This window comes from Egretta garzetta, unplaced genomic scaffold (assembly GCF_000687185.1).
Source record: "Egretta garzetta isolate BGI_Z169 unplaced genomic scaffold, ASM68718v1 scaffold435, whole genome shotgun sequence".
In the NCBI taxonomy this organism is placed as follows: Eukaryota; Metazoa; Chordata; class Aves; order Pelecaniformes; family Ardeidae; genus Egretta; species Egretta garzetta.
This window is the reverse complement of record NW_009259691.1, coordinates 667,245-689,669: the sequence shown is the minus strand read 5'-3', so window position 1 is coordinate 689,669 and position 22,425 is coordinate 667,245. Positions and strand designations below refer to the sequence as shown.

General features: G+C 37.6%; 1 protein-coding gene across 1 annotated transcript in view; it reads left to right on the top strand.

Moving 5' to 3' along the window:
* Nucleotides 1–21,785, top strand: part of SPATA7 (spermatogenesis associated 7) — a 32,052-nt gene extending 10,267 nt beyond the window's left edge. Inside the window, exons 5-12 of the mRNA XM_035894283.1 lie at nt 4,130–4,263; nt 13,254–13,732; nt 14,825–14,891; nt 16,545–16,615; nt 17,563–17,616; nt 19,032–19,109; nt 20,464–20,521; nt 21,294–21,785. Of these exons, the coding sequence (XP_035750176.1) occupies nt 4,130–4,263; nt 13,254–13,732; nt 14,825–14,891; nt 16,545–16,615; nt 17,563–17,616; nt 19,032–19,109; nt 20,464–20,521; nt 21,294–21,785 (1,433 nt within the window). The remainder of the gene's footprint in view (nt 1–4,129; nt 4,264–13,253; nt 13,733–14,824; nt 14,892–16,544; nt 16,616–17,562; nt 17,617–19,031; nt 19,110–20,463; nt 20,522–21,293) is intronic.
* Nucleotides 21,786–22,425: the final 640 nt, after the last annotated feature.

Genomic DNA, 22,425 nt, shown 5'->3' with positions numbered 1-22,425 from the left:
TGTTTATTTAAGAGAATTCATAAGGGAAATAATAACCAGAATTGTGTTGCTGCAAAAAAAAAGCTGCTATAAAAACACAATGAAGAAATGCTCAGTGTAGGACAATTCTTTTGAGATACATTGTTCTGCAAGCTGAACTCAATTTAACTTAATGTTTCATTGTCTGCCTTGGGTTATTTACATCAAAAATGAAGTAACTTGAAGGTTAACTGCTTATTGTACTGTGATGCGACATATGATAAATTTAGAGACTGGCAATTCAGAGCAAAGGACAACCACTGGCATTCCAAATGGTACTGTCCATATAAGCGCAGAGCTTTCAAGCTGCTTGGGAGTGTGGTACGTATGATAATTTTGTTTCTTCCAGGTTTATGACATTTGTTTTGTAACTCTGAGCATGAGTCTAGAAATAGTGCTGCAGCCTAGTCTTAAGTAAAAAAAAAAAAAAGAATCAAGCCTACAGAGGGAGGATTCCAACAAGGAAATGAAACAATGTGATCCCTGTTTTGGAGGTGTGGTGTACTCTTTGCAAAAAGGGTATTTGCCTAGGCAAGAGCGTTACTTCTGTGACAGATTGATCAGTGTCTCATAGATAGCTCTTTATGGAGAAGTTTAACTTCTAAAATTCATGGTCTTTCTTGTGCTTCCTCTCATTGACAACAGAATTAAGAGAACAGATTCACGGGGTGGGTGCAATAAGTTATGGAATTTAGTTTCACGGACTCTGAATTTATCTGATATGCAAAAATCATTACTTTGTTTATATTCTGATACACTTTCACTTTACTATAAATCTTTGTGGCTTTGAGCAGTTAATGAGATATAATTAATCTCAAAGTCTCTAGTAAGGCTTTAAAGGGGACTCATGTTATTTGGATCTATAGACTATTTTTTTATTCCTAAACACTTAGTTTTCCCTTTTTAAAGAGATGAAAAAAACCCTGGTGGTTTTCTTTTTTCTTTTATTTGTCTGAAGATACTTATTGCCTTGAACTTTTCCCATATTTTCCCATATCTACAAATGTGATCTATTTCTGAAGCCAATGTACAGTACAAGCTACTTGCAGTGAAATTATTAAGTATCTGTTAACATGCAGTTGATGTTTACTTCCCACTGGTCTGTGACAGTATGCCATGGGCACTCTTGTCAAATTTAGTTTATTAACCTCACTGAAAACTAAAGAAGCTATACCTGTGATTGATTTGAAGCAGAAGGTATCTTCAACAGTGAGCAGCCTTTCCAATTAACAGATAAATCTCACTTTGAAAACTGCATGTTGCTTCCTGAATGGTGGTCTCATTCTTTCTGCATTTAATATATTCATAGCTGCAGGAAAAAGTGGTTATGTATGGCAGTCATAAGTGTCTTCAGCTGTAATATTGTACTTAGGGCCTCAAAGGTTCAGGCCGTTTGTTTGCTAACGTTTTCTGTCTGGCTAAAGCCAAATGGAAAGACTGGATACTCCAGTCCCTGCCTGGGACATGAGAAGTGAGGGGAGGTCGGCAGCGTGCATGGTTTTGTGTCTGCACCCGTACCCTTGCCTGTGTTACTCGCTGACTGCCTCAGGGCTAGCTTACATCTAGCTGCCTGTTTACATCTACGTTAACTCTTTTCAAGAAGAATTTCTTTATCTCTCGCTTTGCTGGTTTCACAGTTCCTAGCTTTTACAGCCGCTCTAGCCTGAAAATTCCCTAATTTGGCAACAAGATGGGTACACTGCTGGGCTTTTCTGCCATTCTGTTTTGCATATGTCTGCTCTGCCTTTCAGTACGCGTGAGTGACTTTATAGCTTTTGGAATGCATTTAGTGGATTAGCTGAGCTAAGCTCACTATGAGACTGGTGTGAGGCAAAGACTACATTTCCCGTGCAGGTGACAGTAGTCCCAATGGGTCATTCTGACATTCAAAGATAGCCTTAGCTGGCAAACTTACTGTTTGTTCTTTCTTTCTTTACTCACGGGCACAAGCCGTGCTTTGGCTGAGAAGAGTCGTAGCACAGAGTCCTGGGGGAGGTTTGTAGTAGTTGACTTTTATAGTTTTGAACGCCAGTAGTAAAGGCAGAGATTGTCCATGTACGTTAAATCTCAGATGTTATCCTGTAAAGAGCAGAATAAGGACAACACGAGAACTCAACTTTGCAATAATATTCACACTGCTTTGCACTTGCCCAGGAACTCCCGTTAACCCATGGTGTGAAGGTAAAACATGCAGTAGAGTGATTAAGCCTGCCTTGGCTTAGAGAAACCCACTTTCTACCTAAGCACTTGAGTCAGGAAATTTCTGTTTCAGGCATCTACTTGCACATGTAAAATGAGACAACCATACTTCTGTATGATTTGCATTTTTGCTTTGTAGAGCTGTCATTCATTCATTGTGTCTCTAGATATTTGTTCAACACTCATTTCAGCCATAACCATCTTACCTGAGCAGTAGGCGAGACCTGAGATTTTAGAGCTTCCATGCATGCGCACACACAGACACGCTCTGTTGGCCCAGCATGAGTAATAATTTATCTCAAACATATAAAACTGTTGACCTGTGGCTAATTTTTGAGTGCTCATCTGTAACTTGTAAGACAAACACAACTAGAAAAAATAGTAATTTAGAATAGCCACATAATAGTAATAATTTAGTATAGTTTTATTGAGTTTTAATTATTTAATGGTACAATATATTTTTTCCTTCAGTTACAAGGCATATTTTTAATATGGAGTTGTAGAATTTAGCATATCTTAACTTCAGCTAATGTTTTTCCAGTAATAAAAGCATCTTCATATTGTAAGTACTCTAATGGAATATGCTGAATAAATCAGCAGCCATAAAATAAATTACTTCGTATTTTACATATCAATTGTAAGAATTGAAAGAAAAAGAAAGAGGGATTTCCCTGAGGAATGAGAGCAAGCAATTTGCATCTGAAAGAATCATTGTACTTTAAAAGGGGACTAAAATGTTTAATAAAATGAATACGCGTACTTAAATAATTCCTAGAGATTAACATGTCTGTAGGGTTAATGTATACACAGATGAATGTATTTTAAAGGTTGATTAAATGTCCTCAGATTGCTGTAGTTCTCAGCTGTCTAGAAGAATGTACCAGACCAATCCACGAAGTTATTTACATTTCCATGTGTTAAGTATAGTGGGGTGTGTGTGAAGATTGGGGTCTACCAGAGTATGATATAAATACATTATGAAACCAAAGAAGAAATCCACAAAGGCCTTTCTGTCTGTGTGCCCGTATCAAACAAGCCATCCATACACTTGGGTCTGTGTTAAATGAATGAGAAATGTAGTCAAGAGTTAGAATAAGTTTTCATTGTGTATACAGACTTCAAAAGTGTGCTTGCTTATGCAAACCCTCTTCTTTCCCATTTGGAGATGAAATTCTTAATGTTTTTCGTGAGCCTCATTGGGATTTTTTAACTTTGTGAACTTCATCCATGGCACCTAGGTGCTGCCATTATACAAAAAATTTGGACTGTATTATGCAAGATATCAGATGTAGGTGACTGAGCAAGCTGAAACACAGAAAATTTACCCATCTTTTGGGCTCCTCTCTTTATCTGATGGCCTAGATACCTAACTCATCTTCTGTGCTGCATGGACACTCTGAACAAGGTCTTGGACTGCAGACCAATGTAGACTGATAACAATTTCCCCTCCTGATCTGACAGTGGCCCTTTCACAGTGTGTGCCTTCATTTTTTGTGTTCTGGACATGAACATGCTTGTTTTGCCATGGGTTTCTGTGCTTGGGAGACTACTCGCTGTTTTTCCATGGTGCAGGCATGGATTTTTTACATGTCAAATTTACTAACAGTAAACACGGTTTATTTAGCAATACTGATCTTGGAATTCCTGCGTGGTGGTGTATTAGTTGTGAGATGAGAATACTTCAGGGAGGCTAAGGTACAGCTTCAGCTACCAGCATACTCTTAAATTTTTTTTTTTTTTCCTACAAATAGAGGGTTTTTTTTATAATCGCTGTGTGTTCGAAGTGGAACATATCTCAATAGTCTGACTTTGCTGGGCAATTAGAAACCCTTATGACCTTTTCCAATCACTTAGGACAAAAAAAAGGATACTATTTCAGTCTGGATCTGACAAACTCTGTCTCTTTCCTAAGTTGCTGACCAGCAAAGAAGAGAAAAACTGAAAAAGAAGATAGCCAGGTGTGAAGAGGAAATGAGTGTGGGTAAAACTGCCTCCCGATCCAGCTCAAGAGAGAGTAGAAGGCTGCTGCCATCCTCTTTTGGAAAGGTAGATATTTTAATTTTGTTTAGTAGATCTCATAGTCTTCTCGCCCCTCATAATAACAGCTGATCGCTGCTGTGCAGCAGCTCCAGAGGGAGGGCTGGCATATTTCAAGCAGCAGATAATAGGCAAGGGTCTTCCTGGCATGTGCCCAACACCAAAGGCCTGTCCCCGGCCTTCTGACAAAGATGGCAGGTATCTGGATGAAGAATGCTTGTGGTATATTCCAGCTCTAGTTACCTTGGAATTCTCTCGCTTTCATGTCAGCTGAAATTCCCATGTCCTCTCTGTCATTCCAGAGCTTTCTACCATTTCCTAAGGCAGAACTCTAGTTACCACTAACGTTCCTAGCAGAAGAATTGAGAACCTTTTTTTTTTTTTTCCTGTTTATAAAGTCCTACTTTGGAAATACATTTCATATTGAACAGTATACTACATGCTCAACTTACAGTTATTGAAAGTGAAAATAGTACTTAAGCCATCAAATAAGTGCTTTTCTGTTTATATACATAGGTTCACTTATTTTGGCTGGCATTTCAACCAGATGCGTGGTGTATATTTCCAAATAATAAATAAATAGCCCAATAAATTACATTCTCTTGTTCATTACTGTAAAGGAGCAATTGCAACTTCAAACAGAATGGTGTTTTAACTCTGTTGATTTTAGCAGCAAATGCTTCATATGTTGTTTAAATAGCCATAGAGCTGGAGAACATTTCCAAATAGCACAGAAAACGCATCATTAGATTCTTTCTGTGTGACTGGTTTTTGCAGCAGGCAGTCTGAGTGTGACCTTATTGCAGTGCAGAGAAATAATGCTTTGCGGTTCAGTACATGGCTCTTAGTTATGGGTGGAAGCGCAGGCATGCATAAGAAAAGGGAGGAAATGTCATATTTAAAATCCAAATTTTATTTTTTATTAACTCCATTTTTGTCCTTCCATGTTATTTTCTGCAAAGTGAGGGCAGGAGAAGTTTCTTAAGTTTTTTCATCACAAACCCAAGTAAAGTGTGCTTTAAATGTGTCTCTAATTACTAATGAAATTCTCAGTTTTGTATTGAAAGGATGCACTTGTGGTCTTTAATACAGCGTTATAACAGACTGTTGCTTTTTTCCTTTTGTTTTAATCTATTGCAAAACAAGGTCTTTCTAAAAGAATATCTCTCCCAGTTCTTCTAATTACTTACAGGTGCCTTCCCACCATTTGTCTTGAAAGTGTAGTCTGTATCATGCCAACAGAAACCACTGTTTTCCTGATGTTCGCTAGCCTCAGGGTATAATTCAACAAACTGTCTGAGTCTGAATTATCAACTGAAAAGTATCAAACTGAAAATTATCAACTGGTTATGAACTGAAAAGTATATTTTAGAAAGTGATGTTGGGTTACTTCCCAAATTAATGTTTAACCATGCATAAAAAGTAATTTTTTGATATAATGCTTCTTTTGCCTCTGGGTTTTGGGGTTTTTTAACTTTACAAATGCAAACAGTAATCTTCAGTAAAATATTATTTGGCGCTTTGTTAATCAAACCAGTGATTGCTGGACTTACAAAATATGTTTCACTGTAGTATAAACAAGAGCACCGGTGAGTCAGTAAGAAGTGAAAATCTGTAAGTGAGCCTTCTGGTAGAAGGGTAGGCAGTAGAAGTAATTGAGCTGTCATATTTTTGTGCTAAACATGAAGCACTATTTAAACTTTACTTCATTTGCCAAAATACACATTGATTTCCTATGCTTGTTTATACACCAAGGGAGGATTCTTCTACTTCAATGATTAGATGTCCTCTAATGCATTGTGAGGTTAAGTTAGCCATTCTAATTGTATTTCTGTAACGATAAGGATATATCATTAGGTAATAGTTGAAAAACAAATTCTAAGGTTGTCTATTAAAGCATATAATAATGTAGAGGATTGTTGCCACACAGTAATCATATTATTGCTGCCACTATTGCCCACAGGAAAAAGCTGATTATACATCCTCTATGTGTGGAACTGCTCCAAAAATTGTTATATTGAATTAGGATATTCCTGGGTTGGGATGAGATTCAGCACAAATTTGAAGCAGTCAGTCAACCTTGGAATACTCCAGGTTTCCAGGGAGGTAACGACAAGAGTAGAATGTGGTCCTGTGCTTAATAAGCATCTTACAACATTACAGGAGGAATGTAAGAAAAAGAGGCAAGTAGAAGCCTCCTGGCTTTGCCACTGTTATGTTTAAGTGTAAGAATATAGAAGTTAAAGAAATTACTTTCATAATGCATAATTTCTTGCCTAATAAAATGTGGCTCTGGTAAAATGTATGTCAATTGCAGAGTTACATACATATATATATGTGTATAAAAATATAATAAGCCTTGTAACTCTGGCAAGGTCAGTGTCTGACTAGGTTATAGACTAAATACATGCTAACCGGCTTTGATGTATGCACCTGACTTTCTGTTTTCAAAAGGCTTCATTAATTAGCATTCACTTTTTATGCCTTCTGGTGGGTCTGGTGCCTTGATTTCATCATTTTCATTTTCCACATAGCTGCATTTATTATTATTTAATGCTGCAGCAGAGCACAGAAACTGTTTTCAGTTGAGAATGTGCTTTGTGCACGGTAAAACCAAAAAGAAGTAAAACCAATTCCTCTAACTTATATAATACATGTTATACATTTCTTAGAACCTCTCTGATTTAGTGAGTATATTTTATTATACAGTGAGCCAACTATGAAACTGAACAGTTATAATGTGTCTTGAACCTGACTGGCCTGCTCTTTGACTGTTTGTACAAGGGTTTAAGTGCACAAAAGCAGTTAATTCTTTAGCTGTTATATCTAGTTATAAATGTAAAGTTACTGTGATGTGAGAATCTGCTATGATATGTAATGAACTGAGAAAGTTTTTTCTGTTATGGTTACCTAGATTTCATTATTGACTTTTTGAAATAATCAGTTATTTTAATTGAAAGAGAGTACTTTGATCACAGAGATAAAAATATTCCATCTAGAGCCATAGGTTAAGGTGCGATAGACATTTATGGTGTATTATGCATTTCTCTACTTTTAGCAGAAGACCTAAGTGAGAAGCTAAGGGGTAGGTTCATTTTCAAATAGCACAACAGAGCGATCTTCGGATGAGATCGCTAGCAGCTAAGTTACTTCAAGGACAGTAGTTTATCTCTCACAGTCAAGCAGAGGGGCAGGGAAAGTGTAAGATGTCCTGGGGACAGCTGAGCTCCTCTTCTGCTCCTCTCTTTCTATGTAATGTAATAATGATGGTAGACACCGTGTGTGAAAGTTAATCAAAATAGGGTGATAAACAGATGCAGATGCTGAAAGGGCTGCCAACTTCGTGTCTGTGTGCCTTTGTGAATATGTAAGTTTTGAGCAAGTATTTAGAGACTTATTTAGACTGAAAAGCTTGAGGATGGATAAGCAGCACATTTGTGGGTATCCACTCATTTATGTCAGCAAATTACTTATATATACTCCTTCTTTAATGAATTACTCTGTTTTCTCACAGTAGAAAAGGCTGTTTGACGTGGTCTGGAAAATACCCTGACATCTATGCATAGAATGCCACTACCATGTAGTCTTTCCCACTGCTGCCAGGGATGGAAGGCTAGATCCTAGTGAAATCCCCATATTCTTAATTTTTATTTTTCTGTACAAAGCTGATTGGGCTTTTTAAACATTCATCTGAGTGACTCAGTGGGTCAAACTGCATGAAGCTCAACATGACTTATCTCTGAAGCAAAAAAACCTGAATTGAGCTGGCCATGAGTAAATTCTCCAATTTGAGCAAGACTTGGTATTTCACATCCCATGTTCAGATAATCCTATTAATAGGCATTTCTGGCTGCTAACGAAATTTTTTAAAGTAATTAATCCATGCCAAAAGTCAGTTGGAGGAAAGCTGCTCGAAAGGAGGGTAATTTTCTCTTTTAACTATTTAAAGTATGGTTGCCATTGCCTTGACATTTCAAGTTCCCTTTCAGCCTGTTTTCTGAGACTTTTTTGATTTCTTAAGAATGACAGTTATGACCATCTCCTTGCACATATGAAATATAGATTAGGAAACACCATTAACTCCAACTTCTAATCCCTCTTGTTAATTTTGTATGCAGCACACATGCATGGCTATGTGAATTGCCTACTCAAATGCTTTATATTTAAAGATTTATTATACTGTTATATTAACAGTCTGAAGATGTATTGTGCTTGAATTAGTTCTGTCAGAATGAGAGATGTAAGTGACTAAAGAAAGCGGAAGAACCTTCTGAGCATCAAAGAAAGATGTTTTCATCAGGAATGTTCAGTACAGATTTCCTTTCAGGCTTCAAAGTGACAATCACCTCTCATGCTGGTTGTTTGAATTAATACATTTCCAAATGCACATTCAGTAATACCCCTTATTAATAACATCACAGTATTTGATGAAAGTAGGAACATACCACATTATACAATTGAATACCACACACACACACAGACAAAAAAAAAAAAAAAGGAAAGAATGTAAGAGGAACATAGTTTTGAATACAAAAAATTGTTACTATTGAAACCAGTATGCAAACTGATTCTATTCATACAGGTCTTATTTGTTCACATATTTGTGTGAATTTTCTCTCTTGCCTTTCTCAGTTCTTAACTAATTATCAAAGCCTGTAATGAAATGAGCAGATGACGTGTGAGGGGGTTATGAGGGCAGCAACTGTAAAGGCAGCTTGTTGCTTACTACAGGAGACCTTTGCTCTGTCCATGCAGCAGAGAGCAGGCGCTCAGCCCACTTACAGCGCTATTAAAGTGGCTTATAAATGGAGCTGTCTCAAGTTAAAAGAATGAGACACTCATTTATTACAAAATTGCAGCTTCTGTATCTTGACAGTGCGGTTCATGAAGTGTGTCTCTGATCTCATTTTATGATGGTAGGAGAATTGTTCTATCGGAAGACCCTTTCATACAAGAACAAGTTAATTTTGAGACTTAAATTCATCTTGGCGTAACTTCATTGACCCCAGTGAGAGATACCTTTGGACCCTTGATGTTGAAAATAGATTTAGCAAGCTTTCTTTTCAAAGCTTGGTTTTTACAAGGCAGCTGATACCTCAGTGGCTTTTGAGTTGAGAAATTAAACTTCTTTTAGAAAGTAAAAGTAACTTAGAGAGAAATCTGGATTCTTTTTCTGTGTTACTTCTCTTGCCCATCAGATGACAGTGGGATGCTTTGATCTGGTTTTACCGAACTTTCTCTTCCTCAGAGTCAGTGAAGATTCAGGGGTCCTCTCTATACAAGCTTGCTGCAAGTAATTTTCCATTTACCCCTGTTTGTGACTACCAAAGTTGAAGCATAAATATGTAATCTATGAGACCTTTTTAAGGGGGTTGTTGTTGCTGAAATGTATTACTGAGTAAATTTGTATCTTCCAAAACAAACTACACTTGGTGGAATCAATAGAATAGGAACATATATTGGTAAGCAAGATGGGTGTCAAGATTCTAGACTCCAAGTGACATTAATTATAGTTCTTGATAGTGCTAATGTCTAAAGCTATGCTAGTTCCATGGAATAATTATTTTTTTAATTGTATCTGAAGAATAGAGCTAAATATATTTCAATCAGTGAGGGTTTGTCATCTTTTTTTTCCCAGCTAAACATCTGGTGTTTTTATAGATACAGATTAGAGAAGAAAATTAACATACTTGCTTAGAGTTAATTTGCTGATACCAACACAGGTGTACAAATAATTTTGTGAAAGCTTGGTGACAAATTGCAGATAAATAGCATTTTCTGACACTCTCTAAAATCTTCTTGAAGTCACCAACATAGTTCTTTATTCCTGATATTGTTTCTTTGTGTATCCAAAGGCTGAACTGCCTACCTGTTTGGGCAGTAAAGGTTTACCCCAGGATAAGGGCTTCAGAAGACATTCTTCTTTCTCATTACTTGAATGAATACATCTCAAGACTGACACAAATACGGCTTGGGTTTGCAGTTCCATCTAGTCACTACCTTAGGTACTCGGTCTGTTCTACTTACGATACGTTTGAGGAGGAGGAGAAGAAGAGAACTGCCCTAGGCTTCCTCATAAATAAGGACTGTTTAAATTTACGGATATTGCCACATTTCCCCTGTACCTTTGTCTTGTTTTAGGATCAGCTCAACCGCTTCCAAGGAGCGGAACATATGGATTTCATCAGGTGTAGTTGTGTAATTGGCTAATATCACTTAATATCTTCTTTTTATTATTATTTTGTAAATTGCAGGGCACCAGTCATCATATGTTCACAAATGCTTCTACAATCTGATTTATATTGCAGCTCCATGAACTGTTTTAATCACTGAGAGTAAAAAGTATTCAAGAAAAATTTAGCTGTTTATAATACATACTGAAGGGTATGGAATTAGCTTTTCAAAACATCTATATAGGTGGATTCTGAAACTTTCCAGTCTTATCTGTTTTCTATAGTGCTGAGCTACCACTGCAAGTACTTTATATGCAAACAGTCACACTGCTAAGCCTTATTATACTGCTTGCTAACACAGACATTTGTTTGGTATTGTTACTGCATGTTATCAGTTCAGCATTTAATTATGCTGTAGTAGTAAAATAAAGTTGGCTCACATGAGACACCATCAAGAAGGGCTTATTTGGGCTCAGCTAACTAAAAAAAAAATAGCTCTTTGCATTAGGCATCAGCAACTATGGACGTTTTGGGCTACTGGTATGGCATAGATAGGTCTTACTGATGTGGGAGAAAATTGTTGTGTGGAATTGTTGTGAAGGAAATATATGGTATGACAGCAGTGTGATGTGTGACTTAATTTTGATGGCAAACTATCTGCATTTTTTAATATTCCTCTAAATAGCATTTACTACATGCCACAAAATGTATATTCATAATCTTGAGTTTTAATTTAAAATATTAAGTGGCTCTGAAAGGGAAAAAATGGAACCGTGTAGGTTCAAAGCAGTAACAGCAGCAGTTTATGAGAAAATGCAGCATTTATACGAGTGAGAGTTATCGCTTAGAACTTTTAAGAACACCTTTTCTAGGATTTGAATGATAGAATAGAAAATCTGTGTATACTTACAAGCTATACTATGAATTACATAGGTTAATATTCTATACTATATATTACTAGTAAACTAGTAATATATCACTATCCTATACCATACATTAGTAGGTTACAATGTCATGAATTTTCAACAAATCTATAAGGATTTCCAAGTTCGGCTGTTCAGTTTTTTCCCCCTCCCTACCTCCCCCAGTAGGAAACTTCAAAAGTCTCACAACAAGTATTGATTATCTTGCAAAATTCCTATAGGTACTTTCTTTTACAGTTGATTCTGCTGCTTTTGTTGGCTTTCAGTCCATTGTCACTTACTGGTGGGGAAAATCACACATCCAACCTTCAATCTACACCTGAATTATCTGATTATTTTCAAAAAGCAAAGCGTTCTTGAGGATTTTCTCCAGGTTTATATTGTGCTCAGGCAATGAAGCACTGCTGGCAATCCACTGAATCCATGCTTCAGTGTTAGTGTCTCAAAATTGTTTCCACATGGATTAATTGTAAGATCAGGATGGGCTGCTGAGTGGATCTGTGAATCTTCTCAACTGGCAGTTAGGGCTGTAGGTCATAAATAGATGCATATCACAGCATATGTTTAAGTCATATCATACTGGATCCACTCTCTCAGGCTTTCTATAGGGGCGCTATTCCTTCAGTGACTTCAGTGATGTAATGCTTCTACTTAATAGTTTTTACTTGTTTGATAGAAGCATAATAGAGATGAATGGAACACCTATGGAAATCAACTTCCCTTTCTCCCTTTTTTTCACTGCAGAGCTTTATGGCCTGTATAGGTCTTTCCTTATCTTCCTTTTCTTTGTGCAGATGGTGGAGGTACATCAATCTCTGTGGTAGCCTGTTTGAACCTAAACTTCAGGTTTGTTAAAAATGTGGTCCTTAATTGGCCTTAGAAATTGAATTTTCTTCTTGGGAAACACCTCTACTTGTACACATTCTCTTAAGTCCTACGGCACTTAGTTGCTGTCGATGTGGAGCTATATGAACTGTCTGAGCATAAGGAAAGTGAAATAATTATTTTTAAAAGTCTGGCTAGTTAGTTAAAACTGAATTAATTTGGGTTTGTTAGCTGTCGGTTTTGAATTGGGTTTTCTTGGATGTCGTTTTATTTTAGCTGGTATTTTGCCTTGTATTATGCTGATTGCACAGTATGGCAATGAGATTTTCCAGAATAACACCGTCCTCGGCTTGTCCAGGACTGAGGTGCAAGCACTGTCTCTGGGAGTTGTACTGCTAGGTACTCTGAGCACACACACTGTGGGTCATCTCTTCTCCATCGCACAGTTGTGTGTAACGGAACTTGAATTGCAGAAATAGTTATACATGTGGATGAAATAAGTTAGTTTATACAGAATTTTGTTTGCATTCAGTGAACGGTGCCCCTTACAGAATGTACATCTTACAAAGATAGCCAGCGTATGATATGCTTTGAAGCTAAGAGAATTTGGAGAGAGAGGCAAGAACTCCACACGTAAAGAGAATATGTACTATGAACTCATCAGCAGGATAATTATGATAATGTTTACCTTACCTTGCCCAGGTCGTATGACCAAAGCATACCCAGGTAAAATAATTTGCCTCAATACACTGATTCCTTGACTTTCAAAAATGCTTTGAGCCTTTGGACTAAAATGATTGAAACTCTTGGTTTGATGTAGCCATCAATATTCTGTAACAAAACACCGTTGTTTTGCTACTGAAGCAAACCATTTTCTTATTACGCTCTTATTTCTATTGACTAAGTTTTAAAATTTGTTAGCACTGAGGCTGTTCTGAAACCAGTTTGATTTTACAAAAATGGGAAATTTTTACATAGAAAATACCTCCCAGTTGGTAACAATAATAGCTGGGAGTACCAGCTGGAGCAAAGCTAGTAACTTGCAAAGCAATCAAATCTTGGTTTAATTTTTTTCTAGAGTTTCTTGGAAGCAGAAGACAAAAACGGTCTTTTCCCCTCTGCTCGACAGGCACAGTACCTATCAAGAGCACTGTCTCCTTACGGCGAGCATGGCTTGGTTCGCTCCAGTCCAGTAAAATGCACCAGAAAAGATTCTCGGAATACATCTAACACATCTAACTCGAACTCAAGCGTCAGTACATCAAGCACACCAAGAAAACGCTCTGGACTTTCATGCAGTTGCTCCACTGATAGTTTTGTGAGCGTTAGTCGTTCCCAGAGGTGTCAAGGAAGCAACTCCAAAGTGTGCAGTGGGGATCTTCTAGACAGGCACTCTGAATTCTTTACTGATAGCCAAAAACCTTTTACTCCACGCACGTTAATATCAGATGCTAAGTCTTTCCTGTCAGAGTACAGGTATTACACTCCTGCTCGAAGGAAGAGGAAAAATCACTGCAAGCAGCACGTGGAAGCCCAAACGCAGACTGATGTGATCAGGTACAGAGACTAAAACTTCATTTTGAAACTGTGCAGTTTAGATGTGATCATAACAGTATCTTCATAAAAGCAACGTGTCTTGCTCTCATTTACATTTGTATAAAACCAGAATAATTATTCTGAAATTATTCTAGATATGCCTTAGCAAATGCTAGAGCAGAATGTGATTTTCCTTTTTTCACATATTTTGTTGTATCCTCTCTGGAGGAAATGGTTTCATCTACATGGGTTGGATACAAAGTGCCATTAAATCAAAACTGTGGGATCTCACATCTCCTGGGGATAGTTGTTCCCTCTCTCTTTTCTTTGCTCTCTGGTGTATCGTTGTGCTTTCTGTCTCCTGAAGAATTAACCATTATGTGCATGCAAGTAGTTCCCCACTGCTGCCTCTGTAGTCTTATACTTTCCAATTAATGGATCATGCAAAGATCCTTTTTTTTAACTCTTGAATGCAGCTCTTCATTGTCTTTCTATCATTTAATTCAAATTCCTTCAGATGTATCCTATATGAAGTATTTTATACAAAATTAATGTCCTTCTCTTGCATTGAACTCCTTCTTAGCAAATTAAACAGTTTTGATTTAGTTTTGGTTGTTGCTGATACTACCTCATAAAGAGAAATCTTTTCTCTTTTGCATCCTCAGTGCCTGCATGTCTAACTCTGGTTTTGTCCTAGACAAAGTAGAAATTTCTGAAGGCTGGAATTATGATAGCTTCGGCTCCATATTGCAACTATTGATTGTCTGGCTGTGAGTTATGTATTTTCCTGGTGCTCTTTTAATGTATAGGATCATCTCCATTCTCAATTCCAAACAATTGTTTTGGATAATTTCGTTATCCCCTGTAAATATGCAGCCAAGTACTGGATTTGGATTACCTGGGTAAGGCTATTGTCATCCTTCAAAATGAACCATAATTTAGTTTTCTTTTGTGAATGGAAGTCTGGCAGAAATTTTTTGAACTGTCCGAGACGTTTTAGTACTAGGTCCCGTTCAGGTTGATGGGAAATTTCCACAGAGGCACTGGTATTCTCATCCTGCAGATTTTGAAAGTAGCTTTCTTGGACATCTAACACATCTCTAAATTTTGTAGCTTTCCATCCATAGACAAAGCATCTGAGAGGAAAGTTATGACTGAACAGCAGAAGCTCACATTGAAGGTAATACATCTGTCCGTCATCTGGGTACTCTTACCACACCTTTCACCATCATTTTGGAGTATATACTTCATCTCTGCCACAGCAGTATGCAGCTGATTTAAGTTCCATTTTATTTATTGTCATGAGATGAATTAGTTCTGCAGAGGAGAGGGAGTTTCGGAAGAATGAGTGGAAACTAAGAAAAAGTATTGAGGCATGTGAAGACATCTTAGGATATTACAAATTTATTTTTTTTTTCTCAACAGTTTTTAGAAGTGCACTATCACTTAAGTATCTGTTAAGGACATAGATAAATGGGACATTATTTTTCAGCAGAAGAAGGTACCTCTCTTTCAAGGTGGTTTTTTTTCTTAATTTTTACATTGGATAACGTATTCCAAAAAGCCTTCAATAGAAAGATTGGAAGCAAGAAGTCCCTTCCTCTGAGGAAGCACCCAAAACAGTGGGTGGTGAAGTTTTCCTTGATACTGTTTGCTTCCTGTCTTGCTGAATGTATCTGAAATGCTTTAATGAAAAATCACACCATTTCAAATTCTACCAGCTCCTATTATTTTTTGTTGTAGTCACAGAAATGTTTGCATCCATCATTTTGTTTTGAATTGTTAAGTGTTTGTGACAGTTGAACTTAATTTTTTGGTTATGTGGTCTTTCAGAAATTGCCTTGGTGTGTGTTGGTTTAAGATTATTGAATTTTAAAGATGAAATGGAATACCTGCATCTTTGGGAGGCAGAAGGAAACAGGCAAAAGCCCTGAAATATTTCTTGACTCTTCAAATCTGAAGGTTTTTTGTCTTAATTTGTACTAATATTTGGATGAAAGAGTTTGATCAAAAGTTAGGTTCTTACTTTGTGCTTTACCTTGTAGCCACTATCCAGACAAGTCCTTAAACAAACAGCCCGCTCAAACATAAGAGAAGTACTTGAATAACTGTGGACTTTCTTCCTGCATAAAGGCTACAGGGTCAGACTCTTCATGTCTGTAGCTTAATAAGCCAAATAATTATGCTTTATTCATTGGAGGAGAGGGGTGAGAAAGAACATGTATTTATAGCTTTACTGAAAATAGAAGAGAGACCACCTGAATTGATCTGCATCTGCAGCTCACCTCATTAAGAAAAAGTTAAATGATTATTCAGAAGGCTTCACTCCAGTTCCATGATGAACTTCTGATTTCATTTCAAAACTGTCATATCTGACTTTGTCTTTGGCTGTTTTAAAAGTGACAACAGTAAGTCATTTAGCTTTACAGTGGCCCTTTCCGAGTATTATCATTTTAAATGCAGGTAGTCAGCAACCTTACTTTCCATCAGTTTTGTGCAGGCAGCTCAATAGGTGGGATTTAGAGTGCCGGTTCCTGGTTTTGCATGCCAAATGTTACTCCCATTGGTATGGCCCCCCTCTGGCTTTTAGAGAATCCATCTTTGACGTCTTGTCAGGAAAATATGTCCCACATCTCCTGTTGCCCCTGACTAAAATTTTAGATGTCAAAGCTGATGACCTTTTGCTGCCGTATGTCTCAGTTTACCCAAAGTTTCTCAGAAAAGACATAAAATTGTAGGGCTGCTTAATCACAGACAGTTATTGGGTTCATTTTAATGGTAAAATTCGTTGTGTATTTGCACTGATAATAAAGATTTTGTCTCTGTGTTGTAGGCTGAAGATAGAATATGCATTGTGGATGAGCCTGAGAGAGGAACAGCTGCTTTTCCCTACTCCTTCCTAAGGTGCCTGATTTACAACAGGAAGGAATATTTGAAGCATTCCTTCTTGCTTTCTATACAGCCGCTTTAGGCCATAAGCCTTCGCTACTGTTTCCCTTTATAAGTCTCTTTTAGTTGGGTTTTTTTAGATCAGTTGCCTTTCCCAACTGCAAAATTAATGATTTTCTTATGATAAAGTTCCACTGGGAAGCAAATTAAGAGAGAGAGCTCTGAAATATATGAGTATTTTTGTCAGGAGTGAGAGTGATGACATGTTAATAGAGCAGTTAGTTCTGTGCATCTGAGCATACATCTGAGTTTACAGACCATATGTTTCTTGTATAGTACTGCAGGTAAATACTGGATTGGTATTTCCTTTCAGGAAAAAAGGTCTCCAGCCAGCCAGCCTTTTGAATCTATGATCTGCAAGAATTGCAGAGCAGAGGCATTTCCCACATCTTTTTCTGAAAATGTAACACTTGAAATTCAGAATATTGTCTACAATACAAGAACAGTGTTGGAAATCAGGCCAGAACCCAAGGTTCCCCCAGATAATTCTCCTCATTGCTGACCTGAATCATGCATGATTTGCTGATTTGCTCCTGGCCTTTTCATACAAAGGCATTTTCAACTGAGATAAAAATTGAACTCTGCATAAAAAAAGCACTTTTATGGATAGTGGAGGTCTGTATAGCACCTGAAGTAACACTGAGGTCTTTAGAGGTATTAGAGCACTGCATCTAGTGAGGTGTTTATTTACAATACTCTTGAACCATAGTCTTTCAGGCTTCAGTGTAAGCTGTGGATTTTGCCACTGGAGCAGGGTTTGGGGGTGTTCTGATGTTTGGGTTTTTTTCCAAGAGGAAGTGGGATAATGACACAGCATGGCTCCAGAAGAAAGTGAGATGCAAGGTAGTATAAAGGGGTTTTAGAATGTTGCTCTTTTTCTTACCCTCTGTTTTTCTGATTAGCGAGACATCGTTGTATTCTCAGCAGCCTTCAGCAAGGAGGACCGTCGAGGCTGAGTAAGTGTGCTTAAACCATTTATCTGCTAGTTTGCAACACTAAACTAGAAACTCTTCCTCAAACCCGGTGAACTTGAAACAGTAAATGAGGACTCAGAATAAACTGTTGTTCACTATTTACAGTAGAATTGACATGATTATGAATTGTTATATAATGCTTTAAAATTTTCATGTGAATCTAAAAATGAAGAAAATGTTTTAAAACTTCAGAAGAAAGACAGACTTCTCTTATTGTCCAGTGGCTATACAAATGTTTTCAGTTCTTTTTTGGTCTGTAATTTCTGAAGCAAACATTGGCAAAATAAAATATCAAGTTGAAGGGCATTCTTGCCACATTTCTGCTCTGAAATTTGATGAGACTTGTAAGAGGTTTGAGTTATATTCAGAAACACTGCCAATGCTTTATCATTTAAGTAATTTGATGCTTTGTGCTTTAGGACAGGCTTGTTCTTCCCTAACTTTAAGGATGTAATGTTAGGTATCAAAGATCAGCTATAGATATCTTTTTTCTTTTTTTTTTTTTTTTTTTTTTTTAAAATAGAGGGAAACAAAATGAGATTCTTCAGGCTGGATAACAAATTTTACACAATGAAAGTCATGCAAGATGTATCCCATTTTTTATTTCTGTTTATTAAGACTGGAGCATGATTCGATACTTGATTGAATACTTTGGGATATTTAGAAAGATGCCCTGAAGTAAAACAGCACTGAAATCTTTTCTTTGGGAGTTTTCTTTCTTGCTGGTTTCCAAACAGAACTCCAAACTTCTGGAGTCTCCCATTTAGAGCAATTGGCATCAACAAGGCCTTAAAAGGAATTAAAATAGAGAGAAATTTGATCAAAGAGGTGAAAGCCACATCTTGCACTAACAAGGATTTTGTACATCAGAGTTGTTTGAAAGGAATAGAGGCTGTCAAATAAGCACTTACATTTTTCTGAGCTTCCACTGAGGACTATCAGTTTTCAGCTGCAGTCAGGTTCTGTAGAAGCTCCTTTGGAAGCCTTTACTCAGAGCATCAAACTGCGATTTTACATTTTCTTGCCAGTTAGCATCTCTTCCTTCTTGAGTGCAGAGCAGGTTCTGAACGCTTTCCAAGATTTGCTGATTTCCTCTCTCTTGGGATGTCTGTGCTAATTTATACCACAACAGGAAGTTGTGATATAAACATGAAGCACCATAGCGACCTTTCTAACAGTCCGATATTTTACACAGGATTTTTTTGTTATTATCCAAATTGAATGGCAGGCTTAGTTTGTCCTGGTAAAATTACCTTTTAGACAAATAGCAGCTGGTGCCAAGAACTATACAATCCTCTTAATGGCATTTCCCATAAAGGTGATTGGACCTACTGCATTGTGTAATAGGTGTCTCTGTTTTAAAACATTTAACACTGGGTTTTCTGTTCTCTCTGCAGAGAAGAGGAGCTTTTATATCTAGCTTTCATTGAAGATGTAACAAATGAAATTCTTAGCCTTGGGCTGTTTTCTAACAGGTAAGTTACGGTTGTTTTCAAATTTGTAATACTGTGTCAGAAACACGTGGCTCTGCAAGAAAGGGAAGTACTGTTTAGTAATCATTTCTTTGCCTTTAAGAATATATAGATAGATGTACAGTTACCCCTTGCATTTGTTTTGTTTCATTTTCTTTTATGGTTTATGTAAGAAAGGGGAACTAGGAAAGACCTGTGGGTCATCTACTTCAATCTGCTGCTATGGACTGTGAGGTAAAGCCCCTGTTTGAAACTGACCTGCAACCCTAGGTGGAGTAATGCTGAGAAGAAATCATTTTACTCTTCAACATCTGGTTTACTAAACAAACCAAGTTACTAATCTTTCACACAACAGATCCTCCATCTCCCTTCTGCCCTTGTTCCTGTTCCAATATGAATCCAGTCTTCAACACGAGTCATCAGGTTTACATACTGTTTCAGATAAGGGTTCACTACTTGCTAAATCAAGATTTTTTTTCAATAATTAGGTAATAAGTTATGATACAATTCATGTATTTGTGTATACAGAATTTTAACCCATTTTTGTAATTTCATGTTCAAGGCAGTCTAATTTCAGCATAATATTCTGATCTTCCTCTGGGTTGATAATGTTCCCAGCTGGTTTTCTATTCTGTGCACTTTTTTTTTTCTTCCCCCCTTCACATCAAGACTATCAATGAGAATGTTAAATACACTAGATCAAAAAATTAATGTTAGAAATCTTCGAGAGCAGTCTCCCTCTGGTTCTTTTTTACAGTAATGTTGCTTTGCTTAAAATGCTTCTTGCACCGATTTTTTTTTTTTTTTTTTTTTTTTTTATTAATAATTTCTCATGTTAGCTAAATCAAATTCACTTGACCTTCTGGAAATCGGTTCCAGTGACCGTGTACCTTAGCTGCTGCAGAACACTTCCTCTGTGCTGAATTTTTTTCCTCATCCTGCTTAAGCAGTGGACGAAACCTCTCAGGACTGAGGACTTTGGATTTTATTCTGAAGCTGGATTTTATTCCTTCCCTTTATTTACACTTGTGTGTATCAGCCACTATGGTGCACCTAAGAGATTTTGGATGCTTCAGCATGCATGGATTGTTAGTTTCTCCCACCGCATGCACCCAACAGACCAAACACACCCAGAGTTGTGCTACAACTTGCCCCGTGGTTACCATCCGCTGCCCAAAGCTGGGACTGCGAGCTGAGCATGTGCCTGGTGCCCTCTTTGTGACAAAGCGCAATTGAAACAACCTTAGTGGTCCCATTCAGATGAGAAATTAAAATAAAAACCTAAGGCCATTAATTTATGTAGATCTGTTAAAAGTTGGTTTTCTTCCTGTGAAATCATTTAATTCTTCATTTGTAGAGTTCTGGAACAACTGTTTGAGTGCCATATACAAGAAAATAAGAACCGTTTGGATGAGGTAGGTGCTGCCCCTATAAGATTCTCCCTCTCTACATATGACTTCAGCAGTGTTTCCAAAATACAGTGGAAATGCACTAGTATATTTCCAGCTAAAGGTAACCAGAATGCTCGGTGGGGAGCATCTCTCTCCATAAATGAGATTTGCAGACTCATGGATCACAGTAGATCAGGGGTCACAGGCACAGTCACAAAAAAGGGACACTAGTCAACTCAGTTCCTAGAATCATAGAATGTTTTGGGTTGGAAGGGACCCCTAGAGGTCATCTAGTCCAACCCCCCTGCAGTGAGCAGGGACACTGCTAACTAGATCAGCTTGCTCAGAGCCCCAGCCAACCTGGTCTTGAATGTTTCCAGGGATGGGGCCTCCACCACCTCTCTGGACAACCTGTGCCAGGCTTTCACCACCCTCATTGTACAGAATTTCTTCCTTATATCTAGTCTAAACCTACCCTGGTTTAGTTTAAAACCATTACCCCTTCTCCTGCCACAGCAGGCCTTACTAAAAAGATTGTCCCCATCTTTCCTATAGGCCCCCTTTAAGTACTGAAAGGCTGCAATCAGGTCTCCCAACAGCCTTCTCTTCTCCAGGCTGAACAACCCCAACTCTCTCAGCCTGTCCTCATAGGATTTCAGTGACACTGGCTGGATAATTTAGTCACTTGATTGCAAGCAGGCTCCCTTTCCTTATGTCAGAATTAAGCCCGGACTTCTGGGCAGACAGGCACCGTGGGGCTGCAGAAGTGTGACCCCTTTCTTCCTTCAACCCCTAGAGCAAAATGCGCCACTTGTTGGATGTACTGAAAGCAGACCTTGGCTGCAGCCCGAGCAGCAGTGTGGAGCAAATCCAGGCAGGCTGGGAAGCCTTTGACTCTCTGGATCTGCAAGAATTTGATACGGTGGGAGAGCTTGAGCTTACCAGTAAAAGTCAGAGGCAAAGAAAAACTACAGAAAGTGAAGAATTCTTTGGGACTGTGGATGTATCGTTAAAGGAACCTAACAAATGTGAATCACCAGTATGCAGGGAAAGTTCAAAGGAGCCACGGAGCAAGGACGACTTTGCAGAAGATGTTGCTGAAATGATGGATTCTGGGACAGAGTCTGGTTCTTGTGTGAAATCTGAAGAAGATCCAGACATTTCACTCTCACGTGAGGCAACTTTAAACTTGGTTACTTGTGACAGTGATTTGGAGGCCAACAAGGAACTTGATCATCTCGAGGAAAGCTTTGCAGCAGCCCTTCAGATCTCACATGACCTTTCATAATAGTAGCCAAACTTAGTTGTTAAACAGGGATAGAGCTAGTTCTGTGGAGAACTGCCATTTGTTAAATAGTAGGAAGTTACTTGTTTTATTTTCAGTTTATTTCTGTTAAATACTGCTAAAATTTCTCTAGCAGGATGTTGTTAATTGGGCATTAATTAATCTCTGTATTAATGTAGACTTTAAAGGGTAAATGTCAGTTACCAAAGTTTTGTATATTTTGTCAATATTTGTGTAACTCAAAACTAACTTTTGAGAATACTGAAATTAGATGTATATTTTTAGAAAGCTTTAATAGTAAGTTATAAAATATTTATTTTTTTTAATTATAATAAATGAATTCATTGCTAGTGCAGTTGTGGTTCTGCTATAACGATCACGATTTTGTATTCTGCACAAATTGCATTTGTCCACATCATGACATGGTATCCTACAAACCTGCAGAGCAGAGATGGAACCATTTGTCCATCCTGGAAGAGGGCACTGTTTGATGTTAAAGCCCATTGAGGCACAAAGTTCTTATAATCAATTTTTTTTCCTTTTGCAGTAACTGTAGAACATAAGAAACATACCTTTTCCTTGCCTTACCTAGGGTGAAATAAGGAATGAGTGTGGACGGGCAACTTCCTAAACATAAGAATTT